General features: G+C 36.2%; 7 protein-coding genes across 11 annotated transcripts; 3 read left to right on the top strand and 4 right to left on the bottom strand.

The window, feature by feature from the left end:
• The first annotated feature begins 54 nt into the window (after positions 1–54).
• On the top strand, positions 55–3,457 carry LOC111433579 (nitrate regulatory gene2 protein-like). 2 transcript variants are annotated; one of them, XM_023070654.1, is made up of 4 exons: positions 55–1,391; positions 1,468–1,673; positions 1,938–2,161; positions 2,380–3,457. In XM_023070654.1, exons 1-4 carry the CDS (start codon positions 716–718, stop codon positions 3,158–3,160), a joined length of 1,887 nt encoding a protein of 628 aa, XP_022926422.1. In that variant the 5' UTR covers positions 55–715; the 3' UTR covers positions 3,161–3,457. The 2 variants fall into 2 exon arrangements, with proteins under 2 accessions (XP_022926422.1, XP_022926423.1); XM_023070655.1 differs by having other exon boundaries at positions 56–1,391; positions 1,471–1,673.
• Positions 3,458–6,089: 2,632 nt separating this feature from the next.
• LOC111433584 (heavy metal-associated isoprenylated plant protein 27-like) lies at positions 6,090–6,734 on the bottom strand. The gene is made up of 2 exons (XM_023070659.1): positions 6,617–6,734; positions 6,090–6,530 (listed from the first exon to the last, which is right to left on the bottom strand). Exons 1-2 carry the CDS (start codon positions 6,707–6,709, stop codon positions 6,144–6,146), a joined length of 480 nt encoding a protein of 159 aa, XP_022926427.1. The 5' UTR covers positions 6,710–6,734; the 3' UTR covers positions 6,090–6,143.
• A 1,476-nt stretch (positions 6,735–8,210) lies between these two features.
• Positions 8,211–10,876, top strand: LOC111433583 (GDSL esterase/lipase EXL3-like). The gene is made up of 4 exons (XM_023070658.1): positions 8,211–8,490; positions 8,753–8,883; positions 9,239–9,728; positions 10,567–10,876. The coding sequence occupies exons 1-4, from the start codon at positions 8,238–8,240 to the stop codon at positions 10,761–10,763; spliced, it is 1,071 nt and encodes a 356-aa protein (XP_022926426.1). The 5' UTR covers positions 8,211–8,237; the 3' UTR covers positions 10,764–10,876.
• A 1,282-nt stretch (positions 10,877–12,158) lies between these two features.
• LOC111433573 (putative amidase C869.01) lies at positions 12,159–12,785 on the bottom strand. The gene has a single exon (XM_023070642.1). It carries the CDS (start codon positions 12,783–12,785, stop codon positions 12,159–12,161), a length of 627 nt encoding a protein of 208 aa, XP_022926410.1.
• A 70-nt stretch (positions 12,786–12,855) lies between these two features.
• On the bottom strand, positions 12,856–19,336 carry LOC111433580 (la-related protein 1C-like). The gene is made up of 6 exons (XM_023070656.1): positions 18,511–19,336; positions 17,342–17,858; positions 17,108–17,264; positions 16,909–16,999; positions 13,623–13,694; positions 12,856–13,409 (listed from the first exon to the last, which is right to left on the bottom strand). Exons 1-6 carry the CDS (start codon positions 18,982–18,984, stop codon positions 13,095–13,097), a joined length of 1,626 nt encoding a protein of 541 aa, XP_022926424.1. The 5' UTR covers positions 18,985–19,336; the 3' UTR covers positions 12,856–13,094.
• Positions 19,337–20,841: 1,505 nt separating this feature from the next.
• Positions 20,842–23,435, top strand: LOC111433627 (methyltransferase-like protein 23). 4 transcript variants are annotated; one of them, XR_002708842.1, is made up of 9 exons: positions 20,842–21,016; positions 21,109–21,213; positions 21,372–21,458; positions 21,802–21,852; positions 21,944–22,037; positions 22,140–22,224; positions 22,373–22,526; positions 22,607–22,684; positions 23,349–23,435. XR_002708842.1 is itself a non-coding variant. In XM_023070726.1 (8 exons), exons 1-8 carry the CDS (start codon positions 20,906–20,908, stop codon positions 22,625–22,627), a joined length of 708 nt encoding a protein of 235 aa, XP_022926494.1. In that variant the 5' UTR covers positions 20,842–20,905; the 3' UTR covers positions 22,628–22,932. The 4 variants fall into 4 exon arrangements, 1 of the variants encoding a protein (XP_022926494.1); XR_002708841.1 differs by having other exon boundaries at positions 23,343–23,428; XM_023070726.1 differs by lacking the exon at positions 23,349–23,435 and having other exon boundaries at positions 22,607–22,932.
• Positions 23,436–23,477: 42 nt separating this feature from the next.
• LOC111433626 (peroxidase 64-like) lies at positions 23,478–25,004 on the bottom strand. Its single transcript, XM_023070725.1, has 4 exons — positions 24,691–25,004; positions 24,424–24,612; positions 24,145–24,307; positions 23,478–24,027 (listed from the first exon to the last, which is right to left on the bottom strand). Exons 1-4 carry the CDS (start codon positions 24,898–24,900, stop codon positions 23,633–23,635), a joined length of 957 nt encoding a protein of 318 aa, XP_022926493.1. The 5' UTR covers positions 24,901–25,004; the 3' UTR covers positions 23,478–23,632.
• Positions 25,005–25,080: the final 76 nt, after the last annotated feature.

Raw genomic sequence — 25,080 nt, 5'->3', positions numbered from 1 at the left:
TTTTTTTTTTTTTTTTTTTTTTGTGGCCCAAATCGACCTGTCTAGGCACGCATGCGCTACACACAGTCAATGACCCTTGGTAAAAGGGTAAGAGATTAAAGTGGAATGACACGTGGAGGTAAGATTATACTAAATAGCCATATTTAGAGTGTTCCGTTACAGTAATTTGATAGGAACAGGTAGGACGATTTCGTCTTTTCGAAACGGTTATAAAAATTACTGGCTCGCTGCCCAACACCCTTTTTGTCTCTCTCGGCTGCATCTTTAAGCCTGACTAAGTATATACTTCCAACTCCCAAACTTTTCTTTTTCCTTTTTCCATTTTTTTTTTCTGTACCATTTTCCATTTTTCCCTATTGTTTCTTTATTTCTCTGTGAAGTGGCCAAAGTTCACAGGTTGAAGTGGGTCAAGTCCGAGTCTACAAGGCTCAGAAAAAGGCACCGGCTTTGCCAGCGAGTAACAAGGAAGAAAGAGAGTAGCTTTTTTAGGCACGAGTTTGACAGTAGTGGCCTGAAGCACCACCACCACCATGACCACAACCAATGGAATATCTGCCATTTTAGCTACCGTCATTGGAATGTGAAGAACGACGGAAGATCGGAAGCAGAAAGCCGCCGGAGATTTGTTCTGTTCTTGAGAAGCTTTCTTCTTTCCATCTGTTTGAGATTTTGGCCGAAGGAGATCAAAAGGGAAGAAGCTTAATAAGGAACTGAAATGGGTAGCTGTTACTCGAGATTAGAGAGAGGAGAAACTGTGTCGAGGTGCAAAGCAAGAGAGAGGTACATGAAGCAGTTGGTGAAGGCGAGGCAAGCTTTTTCTGCTTCTCACAGCTTGTACATTCGTTCCCTTCGCGGCACCGGCGCGGCTCTCCGGCAGTTTTCCAATGAAGAGACCTACATTCACCGCCCTCTGCACCACCACCTTCCGCCGGAGGTTCCATCTCCAACCCCACGAACGCCGCCACCGCCGCCTACACCTCCACCTCCACCTATCCCCATGAGTCCCAGTTCCGACACCTGGACGTCGACCACGGCCTCCACGGCTCTGCCTCCTCCTCCGCCACCACCGCCGTCATCCACTTGGGATTTCTGGGACCCTTTTGTGCCGTCGACGTCTCGCACTGAGGAAGAATGGGAGGCTACCACCATTGCATCGGAGGCTAGGATCACTGTAACAGGGGCGGCGAGTTCAGCGCCGCCGCCGTCGGTGGTGAGTGGTTTTTCAAAGGACGCTTCGAGCACTGAGCTTGCTGTGGTAGTGTCAAGGAACACTAAAGATCTGGTGGAGATTATCAAGGAGCTTGATGAGTACTTTCTCAAAGCTGCCGAAGCTGGTGCTGGGCTCTCTGTGCTTTTGGAAGTTCCCACTTTCTCTTCTCAGAATAAAGGAGGTAAGTCAAATATCAAAGAACTAGAAAAGCAACCAAATCATACAGTAACCTAATGAGTTTCATATCATGTCGCTAGCAGGACAGGTTTACAGTAATAGGTGGAGCTTGAGCCCTTCGTTGAGGGTGTGGGGTTCAAACACAAAACCAGATGCATTAGGAAGATTAAACGGACAACTAACAGCAACAAATATGGGAAATGGATATACAGGGAATAGCGGCAGCCACTGCTCAACAGTGGAGAAGCTGTATGCTTGGGAGAAAAAACTGTACCAGGAGGTCAAGGTAATGCTATCACTTTCGCGTATTTCAATCAAATCTCCAGTCAGATTAGAGGAATAATATGACATTTTGGTGCTTTAAATAATAAAATCTAATTTGAAATGATTCTTCCCACTTTTTCTTCCTTTTACCTAATGGGGTCCAACATAACAAAACAAAGATGAAACCTTTAGCATTTCTCAATGCAATTGAAGACAGTGAAGAACCGAATTGTGGAATCCTTTGTACTAAAGTTTGGTGAAATTATTGTTCGAGTGGCTTTTTTAGATTGCCGAGGCCATAAGGATAGAGCATGAGAAGAAGGTGGACCTATTGAGAAAGCTGGAACTGAGGAGGGCTGATTACCTGAAGACTGAGAAGACTAAGAAAGAGGTCGAGAAGTTGGAGTCCCAGATGATGGTTGCTTCTCAGGCCATCGAAACCACATCGACTGAAATCATCAAGCTAAGAGAAATTGAACTCTATCCACAACTCCTTGAGTTTGTCAAAGGGTTAGTCTCTTTCAAATTTCTGTTTTGGCCTCAACAGAAATAGGAAATCGCTAGTCATTTGACTGTACTCTCAATGTATTGTTTTGCAACCTCTGGTGTTTCAGGAAGCCTAACTGAAAAATTACGAAGCACCTTTTGGATGTCTTCATGGGCATAAATAGCATTGCATCTGAACTTGGAAGTATACTAAACACTAAGATTTTCCTTGGTTTCTACAGATTGATGTGCATGTGGAGGAGTATGTACGAGTGTCATCAGGTACAAACACACATTGTTGAGCAGCTCAAATACCTAAACATCTTACCATCTGCTGAGCCAACATCTGAGATCCACCGCCAATCCACTCTCCAGCTTGAGCTTGAAGTTCAGCAATGGCACGGTTCTTTTTGCAATTTAGTCAAAGCTCAACAGGATTATGTCCAATCTCTTACAGGCTGGCTCCGGCTTAGCCTTTTCCAGATAAGTGGAAACCCCTTATTAAGAACAGATCAACATTCTAGAATTTACGAACTTTGTGAAGAATGGAACCTTGCAGTTGATAGGATTCCGGACAAAGTGGCTTCCGAAGGGATCAAGAGCTTCTTAACCGTAATCCATGCCATTGTTGTTCAACAAGCTGCGGAAAACAGGCAAAGGAAGAAGGCAGATTATGCCTCGAAAGAGCTTGATAAGAGAGCTAACGAGCTAAGATCGCTAGAAAGTAAATATGTCTCACATTCAATGCGAGAATGCTCAGCATCCACGAGAGGGAGAGACCCAGTTCAGGAGAAGAAAAATAAGGTGGAGAACTTGAGAACAAAAGCTCGAGATGAGAAGCAAAAGTATGAAAGCTTGATCAGTGTGACAAGGTCAATGACAATATACAACTTGCAGATGAGTTTTCCCCATGTTTTCCAAGCAATGGTCGGGTTTTCAAGTGTATGCATGCACGCATATGAGGCAGTTTACAATCAAACTAAAAATCCTAACCAGCATGAGGTGAAGAGATTACTACCGTGATGACAAGATCCGGATCAAGAGAGATTATTCGGACCAATTCCTGTGCATAGATGTGAATTCAACCGGGGGAAAGTTTTCTGGATAAAGGAAGAAAGTCATGTAACAACTTCATTTATTTTGATAGAACATATCGTTTGGATAATGAAGAGAAAAAAAAAAAGAAAGGATGCAAGTGGGCCATTTCGCCAGCTTTTATGAACTGGGTAGGAATACAGAGCCAGGAATTTTGTAGAACTCGTAGCCTTGTTGTTCTTGTAAATAGATATCTCATCAAATTTCGGAAGTTTATTTGCTTAACTATTCATATCATTATATTATTAATCTATGGTCAATTATGCACAGTTGGAATTCCTATCGTTTCAAGAGCTAAGGGCCCCTTGTACGGACCCTCAAATTTTCATGCAGTTCATATATTTGTGACAATATTTCTTGAAAAAGTAATCATATATGCGTGTGTACATATAGATGCATCAAAGCTGAAATAATCAGAGTAATATTTTCAACAAATCTTAGTAACATACGAGACCGTACCTACTCAGAAGTCAGAACTCGAAAGTTTCAATGACAACACCTCTGAGAAACATCTGCCGGAAGCTGATTCCCAAGAGTTCAGACACCGTCTTAAATGAATAGGCAAAAGGATTTCTGTTACAAAGATGATAATTTGTACTCAAATTCATATTAATATTTGAATAATGAACAGAAGTTAATTACATTGTACAAAACCACGTGTGGTAAGGAGCAAGACATCCTACCGTCTTGGGATTGCTTAATAACTGTGTGCCTATCTAATTTACCAATCTTCAATTTCATCTGAAGTATGACACTCTCAATACCCTAAAATTTTCGTGACGCCCGGTGCCCTGCTACCCAGCCACTTCAATGCAGGTAGGTAGTCTGTGGACACTACTGAAAAATCAACTAAAAGCTGAGTCCACGATAAGCGATAGATCTTTGTTTTACCATCTTGTACTGCAAAACATTAAAAAAATAATAATAATAAACAAAATAAATAGCCTAACAGTATATGCATAGCATCGACTCAGAACATTCTTAACTATTACAAATTACAAATGACCTTTTTCTCGTGTGCAGAAAGCTCCTCCAATGAATGTGGTTATCAGTTCATAATTCATTTCTATAAATGCCTCCAGAACAGAGCTTCAAATTTAAATATGCAATTCAAAATCTAGTTGTGAGAAATCTGTGAGACGTTCGATCATCTTCCACTTCAGATATTTCAAGTAATTGAGTCCACGTAGAAAATATATTAACATCAGAACTTTCCTTCGGTATACACTGGAGTAATCAACAGAAAATTTGAGAGAAGCTACAGCGACGCAGTAATGGCATGCCACAAATACTTTGAAGGTAGACAAGACTTGACCAAAATCTTCACAAATTAAGTTGAATTGCATCAACAAAATAAGATCAAAATGCATAGTATCAAAGAACTAAATTAATTGAAAAGCCCTAGAACCTGCTTAGAAGCATTTAGTAGGGAGAAAAAACATTAATAGCTAAAGAAACTGCTATGAAACATGAGAATATACTAGCAATGAAACAAAAGAGGCTTACCATTGGAAAAATCCAAATCCTTCCTCGTTATCAACATCTCGCGACACGTAAGAACAGAGCTAGAGACAATAAGACAAAATTGCTGGTCCAACGCAAGTTTTTCTTCAGAGCAACAACTACACACCAGCTAAATTCATTCTCATCTATGCGCGCGCGCACACCAGAATCTAATACGGTGACAAGAGAGTTATGTAAAGCATGGATGAGAAACAAGGAATTCCACATATACCTCAACATTGCGGAAATCCTTATGCAGTTATGTCCGAGAACCTAAGATTCGAGACTTCTTCACTTGCCGATATCTCTTCCGATTTCGTCTTTCGATTACTGCGTTTCGAACTGGATGATCGACCACCACAGTATTCTTCATCCGACGATAGTAAAACCAGATTGTTCTCCTTCTTCGACATCCTCCAAGAAACGGAAGAAAAATTTAGAGAAACATACAACGCAACGAAGATGGTATCAACACCATTCCTGAGTTCGGAATCACAAATCGGCCTACAACGAACTGGAACAAAGTGCGTCTGAACAGAAATTCTCGTCTTCGAGTAAAAGATGATCGAAGGTTCGTCGTGCCATTGTTCTACGAGTTCATGGAGCGGATTTCGCGGGCTTAGGGAAATGGCGGGGAGCTTTTATAGTGAAAATTCGAACAACGCCGTGGCCAAGAAACCAATTACAACGCCTCGGGCTGAAAAACCTTTCACGAGCCAGCCCATTTTGTAAAGTTCATTGGGCCTAGGCCCAACTTTACCTTAACCGTTAAAAGTGACATTCCCAGCTTTTACTTCCCAGCTTTTACCTTAACCGTTAAATTATTTTACTGGTATGAACTTACTAGCTTTTACCTTAACCGTTAAATTATTTTACTGGTATGAACTTACTGAATGTTAAAACATCAATAACTAATTTCATTAGATTTTACTGTAAAATCAAAAACTATATTTTAAGGTTCAGTCAATATTATATATTTTTTTACCAAATATAAATCCTTCGATTATGCATGAAGTCATCATAAATTTTCAGTTAATTATAATTATAATTAAGCAGATAAATACACTAGCAAGGACAATTTCGGTCTTCAAAATTTTAAAAAGTAAAGTTGATTTAGATAATTTAACGTAAAATAACAAAAATAATTACATAAAATCAAAATATTTTGTATATAATTTAAAAATTATCTTTAATCTTAAAAAAAAAAACCACATATTATATTATTAGATGCGATTTTCATATCATAAAATTTTACCAAATTATTTCAAAATATTACTAGATTACCCTTGTAAAATCACGACCTTAAAAACTAATTAATTTAAAAATTACAAATAAAAAATTAAAAGAAAAAAAAATCTACGTGGACAGCAATATCTCACAAGTCATTTACATTACATTGTCGTTGTTTTCACATTAAAACACAAGCATTGGGATTCTCATCACTAAAGGCGGTAGTGTATTTAACCTCAAACGAGCTGGCACGTGCAAGCGGCGCCGCCTCCGGGTTAGCCGTAACATTCCGTACATATCCCGGCGGCGCCTTCTTGTCGTAGGCTCCAGGCGCATAAGGGTGTTCCACGACGTCGTACGGGACATACGGCCAAAAGTCCGCCGTCTTCCCCGTCCGGTGACGGACCCGATGCAGAACCTTATCGGGATCGACGTAACCCACTACCGTCAGCTTGCTCCGCTTCGGCTCCACCTCCACCTCCGTCACCCCTTTCATTCCCTCCACCGATTTCTTCACCTTTCTCTCGCACCCTTCACAGTCCATCTTCACTTTAATCTCCACCGTCTTCAAAAATTAACACTGAATCAATTAAATCAAGCTTAAAATAAATCGGTAATTTAATTTTTTCCATGGGTTATTTTAAAATTTACCTGAAGTTGCCGGTTTTTCTTCAGCTTTTTACTGTCATGGCTGTGGCCGTGCGAGAAGTTGCAGACGTCGGCGCAACGATCTAAAAAACCCATTACCGCCGGTGATCAAAAGAAAGTAAATTTTAAGATTGCTTTGGCTTCCATTCAAACGACGCAGTAATATCTGCGGAGGAACAATTTGATTACGTGGCGCAGCTGATCACACGTCATTTTCTTTTACATCGACACGTGGATATTAATACACGTCTACGAATGAGGGAGTGACATGTCATCATTTTTAATGGGTTTGTTTTTTAGCTTGGCTTGGGGTTCGGTGCTTCTGGTTACTTCTAAAGCATGAAATTTAAATCAAATTAATTCATTTATTTTTATAAAAATTTAAATTAAAATTATGTTTTTAATATATATTAGGTTTATCTCATTAAATTTTAATTTTAATAATAATTGACAAATTCTCAAAATTAATTTATTATATATATATATGATCGTACAAATCACACCTTCTAATATGAAAACAAAAGAGAACATACCATTGATCTCGTATCTAACATTTTTTTTATTATATATACATTTATGTGTACTAGTACTCGATCTATATATATATATTATTAATGTGAAATATTTATGAAATTTAATCGAAACATAAGAACGAAATAAAATTAAAATTACAATTTTTATAAAATTATAAATACGTTAGATTGGGAGTTTGTAGATATGTATCGGGTTTGGTTTAAGATTTTAATAACGTCATTTTCGCTCTTGTGAGCCAATGTTTTAATTAGCCGACGGCCAATAAATGGATAATGTTTTTAATGCTCACCGCCATTTCACACCAATTTAGTTACTTTTATTTTTCTGAATGTATTGTCAATTTTTAAAAAATAAAAATTATTGCATAAAAATATTGTTTTATGAGTTATTAATTAATATTTATTTAATTGGTTGTGAATCAATTTCTAGATGATAATTATGTTACACAGTTGAAGATGTAGACTTCGTGTTAAATTAGTGAATTTTTATTTTCAATGAAAGTGAGACCGAATTGACCTTTTTATTTATTTTTTATTAATTGTGAAATTTATCGTTCGAGATTTGCTAAACAACAATTAAAAATATTAATTATACTTGAATTAATAGTTAAAATGTGTCGAATAAAAAAATAAATATTAATAATTATATGCAAATATCGGTGAACGTTTGAACTTTCAGTTAGACTCATTTAACGCACGGAGCCGTAAACTTATCCTATATAACATGGAAAATACAAAAGATGATAGAGAGACCCCTCTAAACAGGGTCGGAGATGATAATTATATATAATGGAGATATAATTTTTTGTCTCGTTATGTTATTAAAAAAATATGAAAATAGCTATCACCGACATAATTGATATTGATTTGTAGCTGTTTAATTAATGCCAAATCATCAACTTCCCAAAAAAAGCCGGATTAAGCCATTGATCAGTACACACGTCAACAGCCAGCTCATGGGAAATCAAATAGCCAGTGATTAGAAGCCACGTCATGTAGCCAACTCATGGGGAAACGAAAGCTACCATTATATAAACAGTACATGAAGCTCACTCATTACCCATCTCCAACCAGTCATTCGTTTGACAGAAATGAAAATACGTAATTACTTGGAGATATTTTTGTTTGTTTGCCACGTCATCATTGTCGCTGATTCTAACTTAGTGTCGAAAAAAGTAGAAGTTTCGGCAATACTTGTGTTCGGAGATTCAATCGTGGACCCAGGCAACAATAACTACATCAAAACATTGGTCAAATGTGACTTTGCACCTTATGGAAGGGATTTCAATGGCGGAATGTCGACCGGACGGTTTAGCAACGGCAAAATTCCTTCTGATTTTGCAGGTTAAACTCTTAAACCCGTCAAATTGAGCTTTTGAGTTTAGTAGGAATTTAAGGAAAGGTAGCTAACCCGATACCATATTTTGTATACGTATTTGTTTCGAGCAATTGAAAAATAAACAAATCTTGCATTGTTGACTATTTAATATCTATATATTTTAACTAGTTGAATTATGTTCAGATTAATAACAAAGACGATTCTTTTATTGCAAGCATTGTTTGTAAGCTAACACCATATATGCTTGTAAATTTTAAAACGTAACAGCGGAAGAGCTTGGTGTGAAGGAGTTGTTGCCGGCATATCTTGATCCAAATTTGACAACTGAGGAGCTTCTTACCGGCGTTAGTTTTGCTTCCGGAGCTTCTGGATATGACCCTCTCACGTCCAAAATAGCGGTAATCTTCATAATAATAATATCTATATAGTTTGAGTGTTAGATTTATTTTATGAAATATTATTAAATTTGTAACAGAAATTATTGATTAAATTTTTTTAAATAAATATTTTTTAAGATATTTATAGAAAAGTGGAGAAAAATTACTTCTCATGTTTGCTTAATTTATAATAAATAAATTACTATGAAAAAATAATAATAAATAGATATATTTAGATATTTACCATATAATAAAATATATATATTAAACTACAATTTATTATTAAATATTAAATATGAAATAGAAAGCGAATTAAATTATTTTATTTCTAAAATATATGATTTTTTTTTTGTTTTTTTTTTTCTCTCAAAACCAGTCAGTGTTGTCGCTAGACGATCAACTGGAGATGTTCAAAGAGTACATAAAGAAGATAAAAGCGGCGGTCGGAGAAGAAAAGGCGACGGCGATCCTATCCAAAAGCGTAATAATAGTCTGCACCGGCAGCGACGACATTGCAAACACCTATTTCATCACTCCCTTCCGACGATTCCACTACGACATCCCATCCTACACCGATCTCATGCTCCGATCAGCTTCCACTTTCTTGCACCAGCTTTACGCACTCGGAGGAAGACGGATCGGAGTTCTCAGCTTGCCGGCGATTGGCTGCCTTCCGTCCAAGAGAACCCTAAACGGCGGCATCGCCCGAGGCTGTTCGGAAGCTGCCAATGGAGCGGCGTTGCTTTTCAATTCGAAGCTATCGTCGTTGATTACGTCGCTCGAAAATCAATATTCGGATGCCACCATTGCTTATTTGGATGTCTACGATCGGCTTCTTGCTATCATTCAAAATTCTGCCCAATATGGTAATTTCTCCTTTCATTTGTTCTTCCATCCTTCATTTATATTCATATTCATCGCCTATAACTTTCAATTTTTTAAATTGTTAATTTTTAATTCGATCCTAATTTTTCAAATTCTCAATTTTACCCTTATTGCAAAAGCCAAGGTAACATTCGTTTCATAAAGTTTTTTATTTTTTGTAAATGCCAAATTATTTGCTACTTTTTTCACTTTCTTAAAAATGTAAATTTTCTTAATTTTCTTAATATATTTTAAATTATTAAAAATTAACAGAATTATTAAATATTAAATTAAATATCTCTTCTTTTTTTTTTAACATACCCTAAAGAAAGGAATTTCATATTCATCCGCTCAAAACATTAGGAAATTCCAAAGATTACTTTGATAAAAAAAATGTTTATTTTTATTTGAATTTATATTTTTTTAGTGATATTTTTTAATAATAAATTTACCTTACATTATTCAATTATTTATTATTTATATAATAATATATAATAATAGAATTTTTTATTTAAATAATAAAAATTATAAACAAAATTCTACTAGACTTTTTTTTTGAGTCAAAACGATTCATCCTATCTTTCATTATTTAGAACTTTGTAACTTCCTCATTGAAATAGATTGTGCTGCCCAACGCCCTTTGCTTATTCAAGTTATTTTAACCTATAAATTTTAAAAAATGTGAGGTGGATTAAATGACCTATTAAATCCAAAAGAATGAACATATTAAACACAAAATTAAAAATAATGTATTTATAAGACGATTTTAAAGACATAAATAGACGAGAATCTAAAATCGTAATATAATTATAAGGTTTTGGATGGATGAGATGATTTCAGGGTTCGAGGAGGCGAAGAAAGGGTGTTGTGGCACAGGAAATATAGAGGTCAGCGTTCTATGCAACCCTTCATCCATACCATTATCGTGCCCCGATGCGGATAAGTACGTCTTCTGGGATAGCTACCACCCTTCCAGCAAAGCCTACAAAATTCTGACTCGTCAACTTGTAAAGGACGCTCTAGCCAAGCTCTCCTAGTCCAAAAATATTCAATAATATACCTGATCTTGTAATGTTAGATGTATAAGGCTGGTGTACACTTCTTTATAAACAGAACTATATAATAAGAGATAAATTTAAAATTTCACCTCTAACTAAGCTTCATAACCACACTATTTTGATAATTTAGTTTCAACAAATATACTCAAAAACTCCAGGATAGGGAATAGAAAGGGGAACGAACAGACGCAAAAATTCGGGTCAATTGCAGCACTGTTACTGGTATTGCAAATTCCCATTTTTCAAGTACAATCTGATCCAAAACATGCCAATAAAATAAAGATGATATCTGGAGCAAAATAATATGAACTGGAAGAGAAAGTTCAGAGCATAATGGGGGGAAGGGGGCATTTTATGCAGTTCAACCTTCAGAAGTTCCTAATGCGGCGTTTGAAGTTGGAAGATAGACATCTATAAAGCAAACGCCAAGGGGTAAGTCTCTGAAAAACAATAATAAAAGGATAGAAAGAAGAACCTTCAGACAGAAGAACAGAAGTTTGCAGCAGCCCAGCCTCCACAATATCCAACAAAAGCCAACCTCTATGATAGATTCACCTTGCAGAACAAAAGCAAAGTTCTTTCCCGGATTACCGTGTTCTCTCATCGAAGAACTCGAGAGTTCTTTGACCCCAAAGATATCAAAAAACCAGCTGAGGGGCAACCATGGGGAGGCAAATCAAAATTCCCCACATTAAGTACATGCCATCATCACCAAAAAGAAGGAAAACCACAACAAAAAGGAATATGAACTTAAGAAACAAGCCATGCGCCAACACCAGCCCACAAAACCATAAATGCATCCCTCCACCGCAAAGGAACTTCTGTTATAGTTTTTCTCTTAACTTTTTTTTTTTTTTTTTTTTTTTTGAAATTTAACTAAAAATTTAAATATTTTCTTAATAAACATGAAATTCTTAGTGGAAAATGGTAAAAAAAAACAAAAATAATTTCCAAAATAAAAACCAAATAATTATAAAACAAGCTAAGGTGATTTGAATTTATTCCTATTTTTCAAAAATGTCTCTTAATTTTATTTAAAAAATTATTTTTGTATAAATTTTTTATATTTTTAACTTAAAATTTTAGACGTGAATGCTTTTTTTATTAAAATAAATAAATAATTACCCAATGTAATTATATTTTTCTTTATTTAATAATTAAATTATAAATTTAATTTATGATCTTTTAAACTTATGCCTAAAATATTTAGTAAGCTTAGATATAAAATTAAATTTGTTTGATATAAATTTGAGAATTAAAAATTTTATTACAAATAAGAAATTTAAATAAACATAAATTTAAAATATTTAAGATTTGTATTTTTTTTTTTTTTTTTATTGAAAAGAAAATAGGAATTGGAAACTAAAACTAAAACTAAAAATTACTGACCAGGGCTTGACCGCCGCGAGCGCACCAGCCATGGGGAATCTTCAGAGACCGAGACCCATACCACTCAGTGAGCGAAGTTTTCCCCAAAATCACCGCACCGGCGTTCCTCAGGCGGTGGACCACCGTCGCATCTCGAGGCACCACCGAACCTAGCAATGCGAAGGAACCGGCCGTGGTATTGAGCCGATCCTTGGTTCCAATTGAATCCTTGAGCAGCACTGGAATTCCATGGAGTTCGCCAAGGGCTTTTCCTCCAGCGAGCTCCCTCTCTCGATCGGCGGTTTCCGCTTGGGCTCTCGCATCAGGATTCACTTCGAGAACGCTTCTAAGCACTGGATTAAGAAAATCGATCTTGTTCAGGTAGTGATCGAGAAGTTCTCTGGAGGTGAGCTTGTTTTGGGAGAAAGCGTGTTGGATTTCGGCGATGGTTGCTTCGTCGATCGGAAATTGAGAACTGTTGGCTCCGACGAAGAGTAAGAAAACTGAGAGGAAGAAGACGATGTTCATTTTTGGATGGTGGCGACGACGGCGGCGGCGGTAGGAGCGTATGGACGGAGATTGGGACTGTCTGGATTTGTAGAGGAAAAGGATTGGATCCTGGAAAGTTGACATGTCTAATCTTGGTCAATGGATTGAACTGCATAAATTGATTTTAAATTGATTTCCAATAAGAGATACCCANTTTTTTTTTTTTTTTTTTTTTTTGAAGTTTAAGTTTTAATTTAAGTTTTTTTTCTTCTTTTTCCCTTTATCTTTTCATTATTGTTCCTCTTCTTCAACTTCAGTCCCACCAATTTACTTGGCATCACGAGAAGAGAATTGTTGTTAAGCAAACCGTGTCCACTAACATCTCCTCAATCTCTACTACCCACATCTAGTTTTCATTCAGAAGGACACGGGTTCACAGCACAAGTTCTTGGTCTAACTCCTTTCAGAAGATGAATGATCTGAACCTGCCTTGGTATTTACTTGGTCTGTACCATTATCACCATATGGCTGTGCGTGCGTACTCAAATTTCCAGATGGCCTACTACTTTGGTGTGCCTCAACATGAACAGCACCCTGCCCACCTTCAGATACCCTATGATTAATATTCTCTAGCGCAATAGTTTGAACACCAGCTGCCAACATATCCTGATTGGAACTTCCTGGGCTTAATGGGCCTGCAACATCAGGAATTTCACCAGGTCGAATAATCCATCTGTCATAATCATTACGCCTCCTTACCGTCTCTCCCTAAGAGCAAGCCAAAAAAACAAAAAAAAAAAAAAAAGTGTTCATATATACAAGAATAAGAGAAAAATGATTTGAAATTTTGCTTGTCTATCCCCATCACTACTATTACTACATTTTAAGGATGCAAATCCATTTAGCAGCGAGTTTTCCCAACTTAAAGTCTCCAATTATAGATAGAGGAAAAGGCTCGTTCAGGAGCTGATGACTACTGACCTTTACTTCCACAAGTGAAGATGATTGCAATGCATCCAATATAATTGGGATACTTTCAGTCAGACGTTTAACCTACAAAAGAGTGCCCAGATGACATATTCTGAAGGATAAAAACAATATCATGCATTCTGGTCCCCAGATTTATTCATATAACCTCCATTTTGAGTTACATGATTTAGCGATATAAAAAGAAAATATGGCTATTGAATGATGGAAGAAATTATAGAAGCTACATGATAGAAGTCATTCTTCACAATTATCTCAGAAAGCACAGAACCACCGACCTTGCAGTCAATCATGCAAGTACTTTTTTTTATGGAAAAGAACTGCTTTCATCAAGGAGATCGGAAGTAGAAAAGAACAAAAAAGAAAGGGGAAAAACTAACAAAACCGAGCAAAAAGAGGCACACAACAAAAACTCAAATAGTAATTCCAAAAGTGTACTCAAAACTCTTCCTTTTCTTCTTCTCCTCTTACTAGATCACACACAACAATTATTTATAATAAAAAGACAAATGAATATTAATAAAACTGAATATTAATGCCACGTTGAGAAGAATCAAACTTCATTTATGTAACAAAAGCTTCAAGATAGTTTAAGTGGGGCTTCATTTATTCTTAAATGGTTACAAATTTATGAGGATGATGACTTAGAGTTATTGTATTTCATTAATGTATTTTAAGACTTTGTTTACTTTAAAGTTGCGTTTACAGAGAGGCTAATTATATCATAAAGTATACATAGTGGCTAATTATGGTCCTAAAGTATGAAAGTTACAAACTCTTGAAATGTCTCATGGAGGGTCAAGAGTTTCATTTTGAGACTATATAAAGTCAAGTATGTTACCTTTGTAAAGGGGATTTGGAAAATGTTGTACAAGGAGCATTTGTGCTTTCTTTTAGCTAATAGCTAAGTTTCTTTGCAATTCTATGTAGTTTAGGTTGCGTATAGAATCATTCAAACTTGACATAATCAATCTTGCTTGTGGAGTGATTCGAATTTCACACAAGTGTTTTTTCCTTAAGATATTTGATCAACAAGATAATCTGAATTTTAAGTGATTCTTTATCATTAGGGCCAAGTGTCTTACCCTTCCTTTGCAAATTCTATGTAGTTTAGATTGCATGTTTAGAATAACATTCAAGTTAGACATGATCGATTTTGCTTGTGGAGTGATTCGAATCTCAAACAAGTGTTCTTGTCTTGAGATATTTAATCAACAAGGTAATTTGAATCTTACTTCCCTTGCAGTGATTCCTTATACACTAAGTTTCAAGAGGGCCAGCTTAGCTACTTTAAGGGGAGAAATAAGGTCCCAAACTCCACGTTACATTGACAATGAAACACTTATCCCAACTAATTTAAAGCTAGAAGACTAACTTAAGTATGTGAAGAATCCTACTAAAATGGACAAAGGGCTCTTCCCTAGTACAGAAAAAGATGGTATCACCAACACTGAGTAAGATGCACTGTAACTTCAGCCACCCCACTATAATCGGTCAAGCCTCTACACATCTCCCTTGTAATAAAGCTATTAAGAATGTTTTTTCTTTTAGTAAGAAACTGAGCTTACAAAAAACAAACCCACCAACAAAAGAGAGTCCAAAAGCTAATTACAGAAACGAACTCCAATACAACAAACCAAGATCATAATTATAAAAGGGGTTAGTAACTGATGACTACAAAGACCTTAGGGAGAAGAAAACTACGATCTCCCTTTAATAAGATGGAAAAGTTATCGAAGTACAGGAGTGGCCTACTCAAGTTCTAAATTGAGACAAAAACTTTCGTCCCTAGGGACCTCATCCGATATCCCAGTCGACATGACCATAACATTCTCAAAATCAATCTTCTTAAAGATGACCAACAGATAGTGAGGTCTATAATAACCCTCAACCTCATCTGATAAAGACGCCGTCTAAGCCTTCAACATTCTCTTAGTCAAAGACTAAGAAATGATATTTTTGAAGGCTTGTCACTAAGCTGTCCGGCCTAAAACCCTTAATATCACTCATGATCAAGTATTGATCCATATCTCATAAAATCATTGAATAACTTTAGCAAATCACTCTTAAAAATGTCCCAACGCCCATTTGTAAATGAAATACAATTAAATATCTACAACACATCACATCACAATGTCAACATTTCCGTTCATATCCCACACCAATCAAGTCATTGACATAAAATTCTTGAAAAAAATAAAACATGCATGCTATATTTAACTAATGCGGTCTGGCAAAGCTCCTTTTCCACAAAGTGCAAAAAATGTGTGACATGCAGGATGAAGGTTCATAAAAGGACGGGAAATGACATAACAATCATACAAGGAAGCTACAAAAATTAACACCTGTACTTCATTGACCATAGGGTAAAGCTATGTAAAAATTCAGCCTCCTCATGTCATCAGACACAAAATTCTATTCTAAATTCACTCTGATGCTACAAATCGATATCTTTAATCAGATAAATTTGAATCTCCAAAATCAGAACCAATATTTTAATTCTCCAGCTATTTCAGTAATCAACTAATTCTATTTTCTTCTTGCTGTAGCAGCCTTTTTTTTCTTTGTGAGATGCACTATTGACATATTTAATAAATCATAAAGAGACATTTTGAGAACCGAGTCTAAAAAAATCTGATTTCAAAAATAAAAGTTTTTTTTTTTTTTTTTTAATCAAAAGAGTTGACAAGATATATTTTTAAAAATGTTTTCGGAACCCAAAAATACAGGAAGAGAAACAACATTCAGGCAGAGGTGCAACAATTTTTATTATGAGTTCTCTATGCCTACACAGCTTATATATAATCATCGCGTAATTTCCTAAGCATAATTTGATATATATGTAGAGGTAAAAGAAAGCAGGAAAAAATTATCTTCCAAACAGTTTTCAAATCAGAAAAACAATCTGGAAAAATTAATCGGGCAAAATGACTTTTCATAACATTTTTTTAGAAAATGTACAATATAGCAGAAAGTAAATCAAAATTCCAAGAACGATTGCAAAAATTTCACTAGAACTTTTCTTTAGAACAGTTTCAAAGGAACGCAGAGTATAAAGAAAGTAAAGGAACACATTTTTAAATTTTTTTGAAAAGCTCAAGGCAGAAACCTAACATGCATAGACAACTCACCTTGCATAAACAGTTTTTCCTAAAAATATTTACCAGGGAAAACATGCATAGACACTGCACAAGGCAGAAACCTAACAGAAAATGAAGATCATCTGGACATCCTAGTAAAAAAAAGTAGTTATACATTCTTGGTAAGATAAGCAACTCACCTTGTTGAAGGATGCTATTAGTCTAATTGGAACCCATCCCTCTTCATTCATGTTCTTTCTCAAGAAAGTGTCTTTTATTAAATTTTGACCACTGCAATTCACAAATATAAGGTGCAGTAACCATTAAAAAGTTTTCAAAACTCTTAACACCTAGACAAGGATGATACGAAAAGGTTAAAAGCTACCACATCAAATATACCTGAAATAGTATTCTATCTGACTCACTATCATAGCATACAACTGAGGGTCTGGGTGAAAAAACATTGCGTTGGGTGGTATTGAAGTGACATAAGGTACACCTCTAAGAGCCTCTGGAGGAGGAGGACCAACATATACCATTGGAGGAGATGCAAAATCTACAAAAAGATTCAAGCATTAAATAAGTTCGCATTCAAAAAATCATGATACCTCACAAAACAAATGTAGAGCCTACCAGGGAAGGATAATGGACCCCCAATAGGCCTCATTGGTGGAGCAGAAATAAAGGCAGCAGTATTAGGAGGTGGAGGTGGAGAAGGTCTAATAAACCTGTGAACAACTCTATGAGGTTGTGCATTAAAATTTCTATTTGAATTCCAATCTTGATTTCCACGATCGTGATCACGTCTAGAACCATAGTTATGATGATGGGAATTATCACCACGTGGATGTGAACCACCACGACTACGAAATGAGTAACGTGGTTGTTGATGACCATGATCATTATGTGATGGTGATGCAAATGTACTTCTCTCTGTCTGATCCTTTGAAGAATTATTAGGAGCTGGATCAATTATAGGACTTGAAGGTGCCGACTGTTGGGGGAGGCCACTATTATATGAATTACCTGAACCACTACGCCTCATTGATTTCTGGCGTGAGGTTATTGGATGAGTAAGAGATGAATCAGGATTGGGTCTGACATCATTATTACCTTCTTTGTTTGATGAGGAAGACGAAGTTCCAGTCCCCTATAAGTAAAAAATAAATAAATAAATACTAGTACCAAAAAAATGTTTAAAAAACATAAATAAATAAGTCAAGACCCTCCCATACATTCGTGGTAAACCAACAAAAAAAAAAAGAAAAAGCAACTAACTCTATATGCCTATATCTTGGTAGTCTTTATTTTTCTTCGCAAGAAAATAAATTTCAATGTTGTATGAAATTTATAAAAACAAAAATGATATTTCTACTAATTCAACAAGGAAATTAGGCAAAGAGTGGCTTAATTGGGAATTTCAACAGAAATTTCATCCTCTTTCCATGTTTTGATCAAAGCTTTACGTAATAACAAGATAAACAAAATAAACAAAATGTGCAAGAGTGACGACCACTCTATTAGATAACAAGACAGATATTAAGTCAATAATTGAGCCATGGAGAACATGGTTAATTAACCAACCTATTCGAGGAGAATATGCAGACTAACCCAGGAAACAATTTCTTGAACCTATTGATAAATCTATCATTTTAATGTCAGAAAAAGTAGAAAGATTTAGCTTAATCATGTAGATAGACTGCAGCAGTTTGAACATTTATCCCTACAAACAAACTGAATCTATCATTTTCATTTTTCCAGCACGTGCCATTACAACAAATATAAAATTGATAGAAAATAACCTGCGCGCCAGTGGATCCATCCCCTAAACTTTTAAGTGAATCCGAAGATGATTTAGGCGTGCCCTTGGCAGATTCCGACAGAGCGGGCCAAGACACAGCCCCCATGACAGGCCCAGCCTCAGTTCCATTAGAGAGCTTATTCCACGCAGGCTTCTTTCCAGCAACATTGGCAGACGACCAATTTCCGCCATCCAAACTCTCACTCAGTGGCTCCTCAGACGAAGAAGAAGACGAAAACGATATCGATTCAATAACAGTAGTCGGAGATGCAGATGACGAAACAGCCGCCGCCATGTCCATTTCACCGCGAACAATCTGGGTCCACGGAGAAGAAGACACTGTGCGTCCACCAGAGCGACGTGATGATGATTTGGGGCTGCGACTGCCGTAATTCTGCCCAGAATTACGAGGAGACTGATTGACACTCGATGCCGCCGCCGAATCAGCGACAGGTAAATTAGAAGCAGCCATCATAAATTATAAAATTAGGGTTTCTTTCAGATGGCAGTACCTTGATCGACGGCAAACAGTGCAAAAAGTAAAATAAAATTAAGCAATAAGATCAAAACAAATTTGTTTTTGATTTTTCGAAGAACTAACAACTGCTAAGAATTAAAAAAAAAAATGAATCGAACAAATTAATCTTGAAGGATTTTCAAAAGATTGAGCGATCCGATCGCAGAGAGAAAAAGAGAAGAGACGTAGGTCTGGGAAGAGGTCTAAGAAGCAGAAAGGTCTCTCTCTCTCTCTAAAAGAAACAAACAAAGAAATTCAAACGTTTCTCTCTCTTTCTATTCATTAGGTTTGCTTCTCACTACAAACTCTCAAAAGGATTCCTTTGCCGAGGGTTAGTTTATGGTTACCTGTGAAATTACCATAATATCCTCACCTCCCCGCGTGCCGCCGGTATGGGCTTCCATGGAACGGCTCTGGCCCATATGGAAATTAATCATTTCAATTATTTATCTATTTTTGTTATTAAAATATTATTGCGATCTTTTTATTATTATTATTATTATAGTTTTTATAATTTTTTTTAGAGAAATAAGGATCTAGTATTTTTAAATTAATTTTTTTATAGTTTCTATAATTTGATAAAACTTAGTAAATAATTGATTCTAATTTTTTTTTTAATATCACGTGTTATAGGGCTAAATTTGTAATTTAACATTAACAAATTATCTTACCAACTTTATGGATTTTTTATTCAATTGAACGTAGAATTTTAATTTTAAAAAAACTTACAAATAAAATTACATGCAAAATAGTAATAATAATCAACTAGAGTGTAGTTTAATTGATTTATGCCTATGTTTATGAAGAGGTCATAATTTTCGATACCTTCACGTATTGTTGAATTGAAGAGATGAATAATAAAGGTCATGTCAATAAATGGAATGAGTTAAAGTCATCGTTGTAAGATCCCACATCGGTTGGAGAGAAACTAAACATTCCTTATAACGGTATGAAAATTTCTTCTTAACAGGCGGGTTTTAAATTTATGAGGCTGACGACGATATGTAACGAGTCAAAGCGGACCATATCTTTAACGGTGAACTTTAACTGTTACAAATGGTATCAAAGTCAGACATCGAGAGACGTGAGGCTACCATTTGAGAATCTCATACCTTCTAATAAAATAAATAAATAAAAGCTATGTCTACTAAAAAAAATAGAAATAATTAATTTTAAGATTCTCATATTTTCCTTATTTAATATTTATAATATTAAATTTGCTCTTGATTTTGCCAAAAATATTAGTTGAAGACATAGCGGCTAAATAGAAGGAAATTCCTTTATTTTTCCCTTTGATAATATTTATTGCGCCAACTATATTATATACCATATTTTTTAAATGGCTTCAAATGGAATATGATGTGAGAATTTATTATGACATCTATAAAATCATATATATTATATGTTAATGTATAGTTTTTAAAAATATTTAATAATATTTAATTTTTAAATTATTTGCACTACGTAACGATTCATGTCTATGATTCAGACCAAGAGTTAAAATCGTTTAACGGTCTCAACATTTTTCTATATTCTTACGACAATACTATACGGTAAAAAACTGTATTCGTAAACCAATATAAATTATTTGAGCATGTTTTTTTTACCTGTAAACATGATTATTTTTCTAAAAAGTATATTAAAAGATTCGTTTTAATATGGGAATAATTTTTATGTAACTAAAGTTAAAGTAAGTAACGTGATTATGACCTGAAATATAAGAAATGTTGGAGCCATAAGCCTTGAGAGATCGTTTTGGGCTCATTTAATTATAAGAATCTCTCTCTATTGGACTAGGACGGCCCAGTAGTTACACTTCCTCGCGCTCCCGCCAGTGGAAAGCAGGTCCTATTTGTTTCGGCAATCGCCGGCGAGCGACATGGAAGACGGTAGCTCCGACGACTCGGCCGCTCCCTCATCGACTACAATATCTCGTCATGTTTTTGAAGACGATGCTGGCGAATCGGTCTTCACCATTTCCATCATCGAGGTGTCAATATTCTCCTTCCATTTCTTTCTTCAAAATATCGATAGACAGAGAAACTTTAACAATCTCCTTTTGTAATTGCCTCGAAACTGCAGAATATGGAAGAGGATTACGGGCTTTATGTGTGGCCTTGCGGTATTATCCTTGCCGAGTATATTTGGCAGCAGAAAACACGATTTTCTGGTGCTAACGTCGTTGAGGTACTTGTGTATTATCCTTTTCTTTTGAACCTGTCTCCAACGAGGTATCCTAGAAGCAAATGACCAGTAGAGTTAGAGTTTGGGTGATATGCTTGATCATTTTGAATCGGGGAAGTTTAATGTCTAGGGTGACTCTGTGACCTCCAAATTGGTTGCAGCTCGGTGCCGGTACTTCATTGCCTGGATTGGTTGCAGCTAAATTAGGCGCTAATGTTACTTTGACTGACGATGCTAACAGAGTGGAGGTATTACTTCGTCTTTGTTACTTCGCTTGATAATTTAAGTTCCACTTCTTGCATCAATTGTAAAAAAAATGGCAGCAGAATTTTTCACCTCCTTGATCATATTTCCACTAATCAAGTTATATGAACTTCATTTTTGTTTTGTTTTTTCCTTTTTGGGCGGGAGGTGGTTCAAATTAATGCTTTTAAAAATGAATCATAAAAAGGTCAAGCTAAAGGAGTTTCTCGCACTAAGGATGAGGCAAACTGTGTTTAGAACCAAATTCACTGAGATAACTACGTAAACGGGCAGTTAGATGCTTGATCTTCATATTTTCCTTCCACTGGCCGACTCTTGAATTTGCAGGTGCTGGATAATATCAGGAGAGTTTGTGACCTGAATAAGCTCAACTGTAACGTAAATCTATTACTAGTATTTTTCTTGCTATTTTTTCCTCTAATTGCATCTTAACGGATCTGGCTTAGTGAGGAGTTTCTGATAAGTGTAGGTAATAGGACTTACATGGGGGGTTTGGGACACATCAATATTCAATTTACGACCTACAATCATTATTGGGGCCGATGTATTGTACGAAAACAGTGGTAGGACCATAGGATCAATTTGGGATCCAATTGCCTTTTACTTTTGCATCTTTGTTTATGGGGAAAAATGTTCTGAAATTGAGTTTTGTTTTTGTTGGGAAGCATTTGATGATCTCTTTTCAACCGTGGCCTTTCTTCTCCAAAGTTCACCGGGATCAGTTTTTATAACAACCTACCACAATCGCAGGTAACTTGATAGTTGATAGTATTATCTTATATCTTGGGGAATAGGGGAAATTGGTGGTTCCGTGATCATGATGGTTATAATTATGATTATTATCATTGTTATCATTATTTTCCACCTTTACCAATTCATTGTCCTTCAAATGGTACAGTGGGCACCATCTGATTGAGTTCTTGATGGTCAAATGGGGGTTGAAGTGTGAGAAGCTTGTTGACGGCTTTGCATTCATGCCATCGCACAAGGCATCAAATCTGAGTGGCAATATTCAATTGGCCGAGATTGTTCTCAATTGTGATCCAGTCAAGGTAAGGAAATGCATTTATTAATACACGATCTTTTTTGGAGTTTGGTAACCTGAGTTATAAATTTTTTTTACTTCTAACAGGAAACTTCTCTGGTGAAATGACGAGGTTTACAAGTGTTTGGTGGACTTGTTAAGTTCATGGTCTTTGTCCACTTTGATGTGAGTGAGAATGTATTCCCAGTCTATTTTAGGCGTTCTCGTAATTTCAAGTTCAGTGGCAGATGCCTAGAAATTTTTGAGATAACTGTTGAGAAAACTAGTGCGTTACTGCATTTGTGCAGGTTGAAACTTTAATTTAGGACTTGTGTTGAATGAAATACCTGTTTTTGAGAGTTCAATTATATGCATTATTAGGAGCTATTGTAAATTTCAAATCATCAATTAGCTCACTTTTTTTTTTGGTTCTTCCTTTTAATCCACTGTCTTATCAGTTATTCCTTTGCATAATCGTGGGTCTATAGACTTTGTGGCACATAATTCACCCAACACACGTTACTGTTCTTCAACTGCCGACAAATCTACCGGGAGAGGAGGAGAGGAGTTGCATCAAGTGGTTTGGTTGTTGTTGCCAAATCTTTGTCTAATTAATACTTTTTTTTTAGTTGTCTCAGACTAGAATTTATTAATGTCATAGGTTGAAAGGATAAAATCTCATTTTCTTTGAACATTTGCTTTGGTACATTCATGCTGACCATCCTCTCCTGGTTCTATTTCTCTTGCCGCCGGAGTTTCCTGCATAATTTTTCAGTGTTTTCAGGTGGCTTGAGCTTTAACGAAGTAGCTTAGATCTGATTCCTATTATTTTCTTGTCCATTAGGTTCAGTTGGGTACGAATTGGAGAATCTTAAAGTGGGTGATTAGTGGATGTAGGTACTGGAGACATCACCGTAGAAGTAACTTCATCTCTAATTGGAGACATCTGAGAGTAAAGTGAAAAATGAAGGCAGAAATATAGGCATTCCATTGGTGACCATATATAAGAGAACATTTGTAATATGATTTTAACAGTACTGAATACAATCTAGCCATGGGTACTTAGCTCCCATTGCTTAAATAGATGATTATTAGTCTAGCAAACAAAACACACAGAGCTATCAGGAGTAGCTTTTAGTTCACTGCCCTACAATTCTTTCTGATCTCCTGTCCTCCAGTGATGCTACTCATCTTGATCATGGAATTAACAAATGCTCTGGTAAAAGCTTCCTTTGAGCTAGCAAACTCATTAACAAGATTCTTGGTCTTGGGAAAGTTGAGCAGAGCTTGATCAGCAGAAAACAGGCCCTTCTTTTGGAGTATCAGTCTATAGTAGTTGTTGTCGAATGTGGTCGGAGAAGTATCCATGTTAGCGCCCGCATTTTTTGCCTTGTTGTTTACTGGGCACATGTTTCTTAGACTTCCTGCAAACGATGGATTCATTGCAGGGTCAACATTGCTGGCTGGACTGAAGTTGCGGATTCTACCTTCAAAGGATGAGCAATGAGCAAATCCTAAGGTGTGTGCTCCTGCATCATATGACAATGTTTATGCTTATATCTTTGATAGGACGACTTTATTCTTTCTCTAATAATCTTATGTTGTACTGATATTTTACGCTGATGCATTCGTCATATGTGGTTTACCTGACAGAGCAACTAGGTCGTCCAAGGATAGTCCCCTTTGGGAGAAGCTCTGTTGCAGCTGAGAAATGTTGAAGGCTGGAGATGGCAATTGTATTGTTTCACTTGCCTTTGATGTCCTTCCATCCTTTCTTCCTTTAGGAACATCCCATGTTGGACCTCCAGACTGTAAGACAGACACACAAAATTATTTCCTTTTAGAAAGAAAATGTTTTGGACTTCTAAATTTCAAACCATCCTTGTTACTAGGCAAAAGATCATTTGAATTATATGCTTTCTTACAAGCACAACTGCATCCCTTGCAGCCATAGCTAAGATATCAGCACAAGAGACAACGCCAGGGCAATAGGATTCTAGTTCTTTCTTCGCGTCGTCTATCACAAAAAACGAGTGCAAAGACAAATTAGCTGGCCCATCTTTCTCTGCTTTGTTGTTCCCTACTGAGTTCAGCAATACGGATGCATCACAACCCTTCACCCAGGCAAACATAACCAGGTTAGTTTTGTAACTTAGAGAAGTATTGAACATGTCGAGAATTTTAAAGGTTACCCTTATAAAGCAGTCATGAAAGTGCATTCGGAGGAGTGCAGCAGGGACAGTCTTATCTTTGTAAGCTGCATTCCTGACAGCTTTAGTAACGATGAAGTCGGCACTGGGACATGTCTTGTCGTAGTAGTCTAAGCTCAGCGAACTCCCCAACGACACAGCAGTCAGCAAAAGGATTGCAAAGTGTGAGAATGCCACGGCAAAGGAAGCCATGACCTACAAATATAGGTACAAATGCTACTCTCTCTCTCTCTCTGTACTAAACAAAGCCAGCCTGGGATATTAAAGTGAAGATTATGTGTTATTTATAGGAAATGAAAAATGATAGAAGAGTTACAAAACAAAACTGTGAACATGATAGCGGCCCCAGAAGTTGAACATCAAAGCAAATAA

This window comes from Cucurbita moschata, unplaced genomic scaffold (assembly GCF_002738365.1).
Source record: "Cucurbita moschata cultivar Rifu unplaced genomic scaffold, Cmos_1.0 Cmo_Scf00043, whole genome shotgun sequence".
NCBI lineage: Eukaryota > Viridiplantae > Streptophyta > Magnoliopsida > Cucurbitales > Cucurbitaceae > Cucurbita > Cucurbita moschata.
The sequence above is the reverse complement of the archived record's forward strand: the minus strand, read 5'-3'. Positions and strand labels throughout refer to the sequence as shown.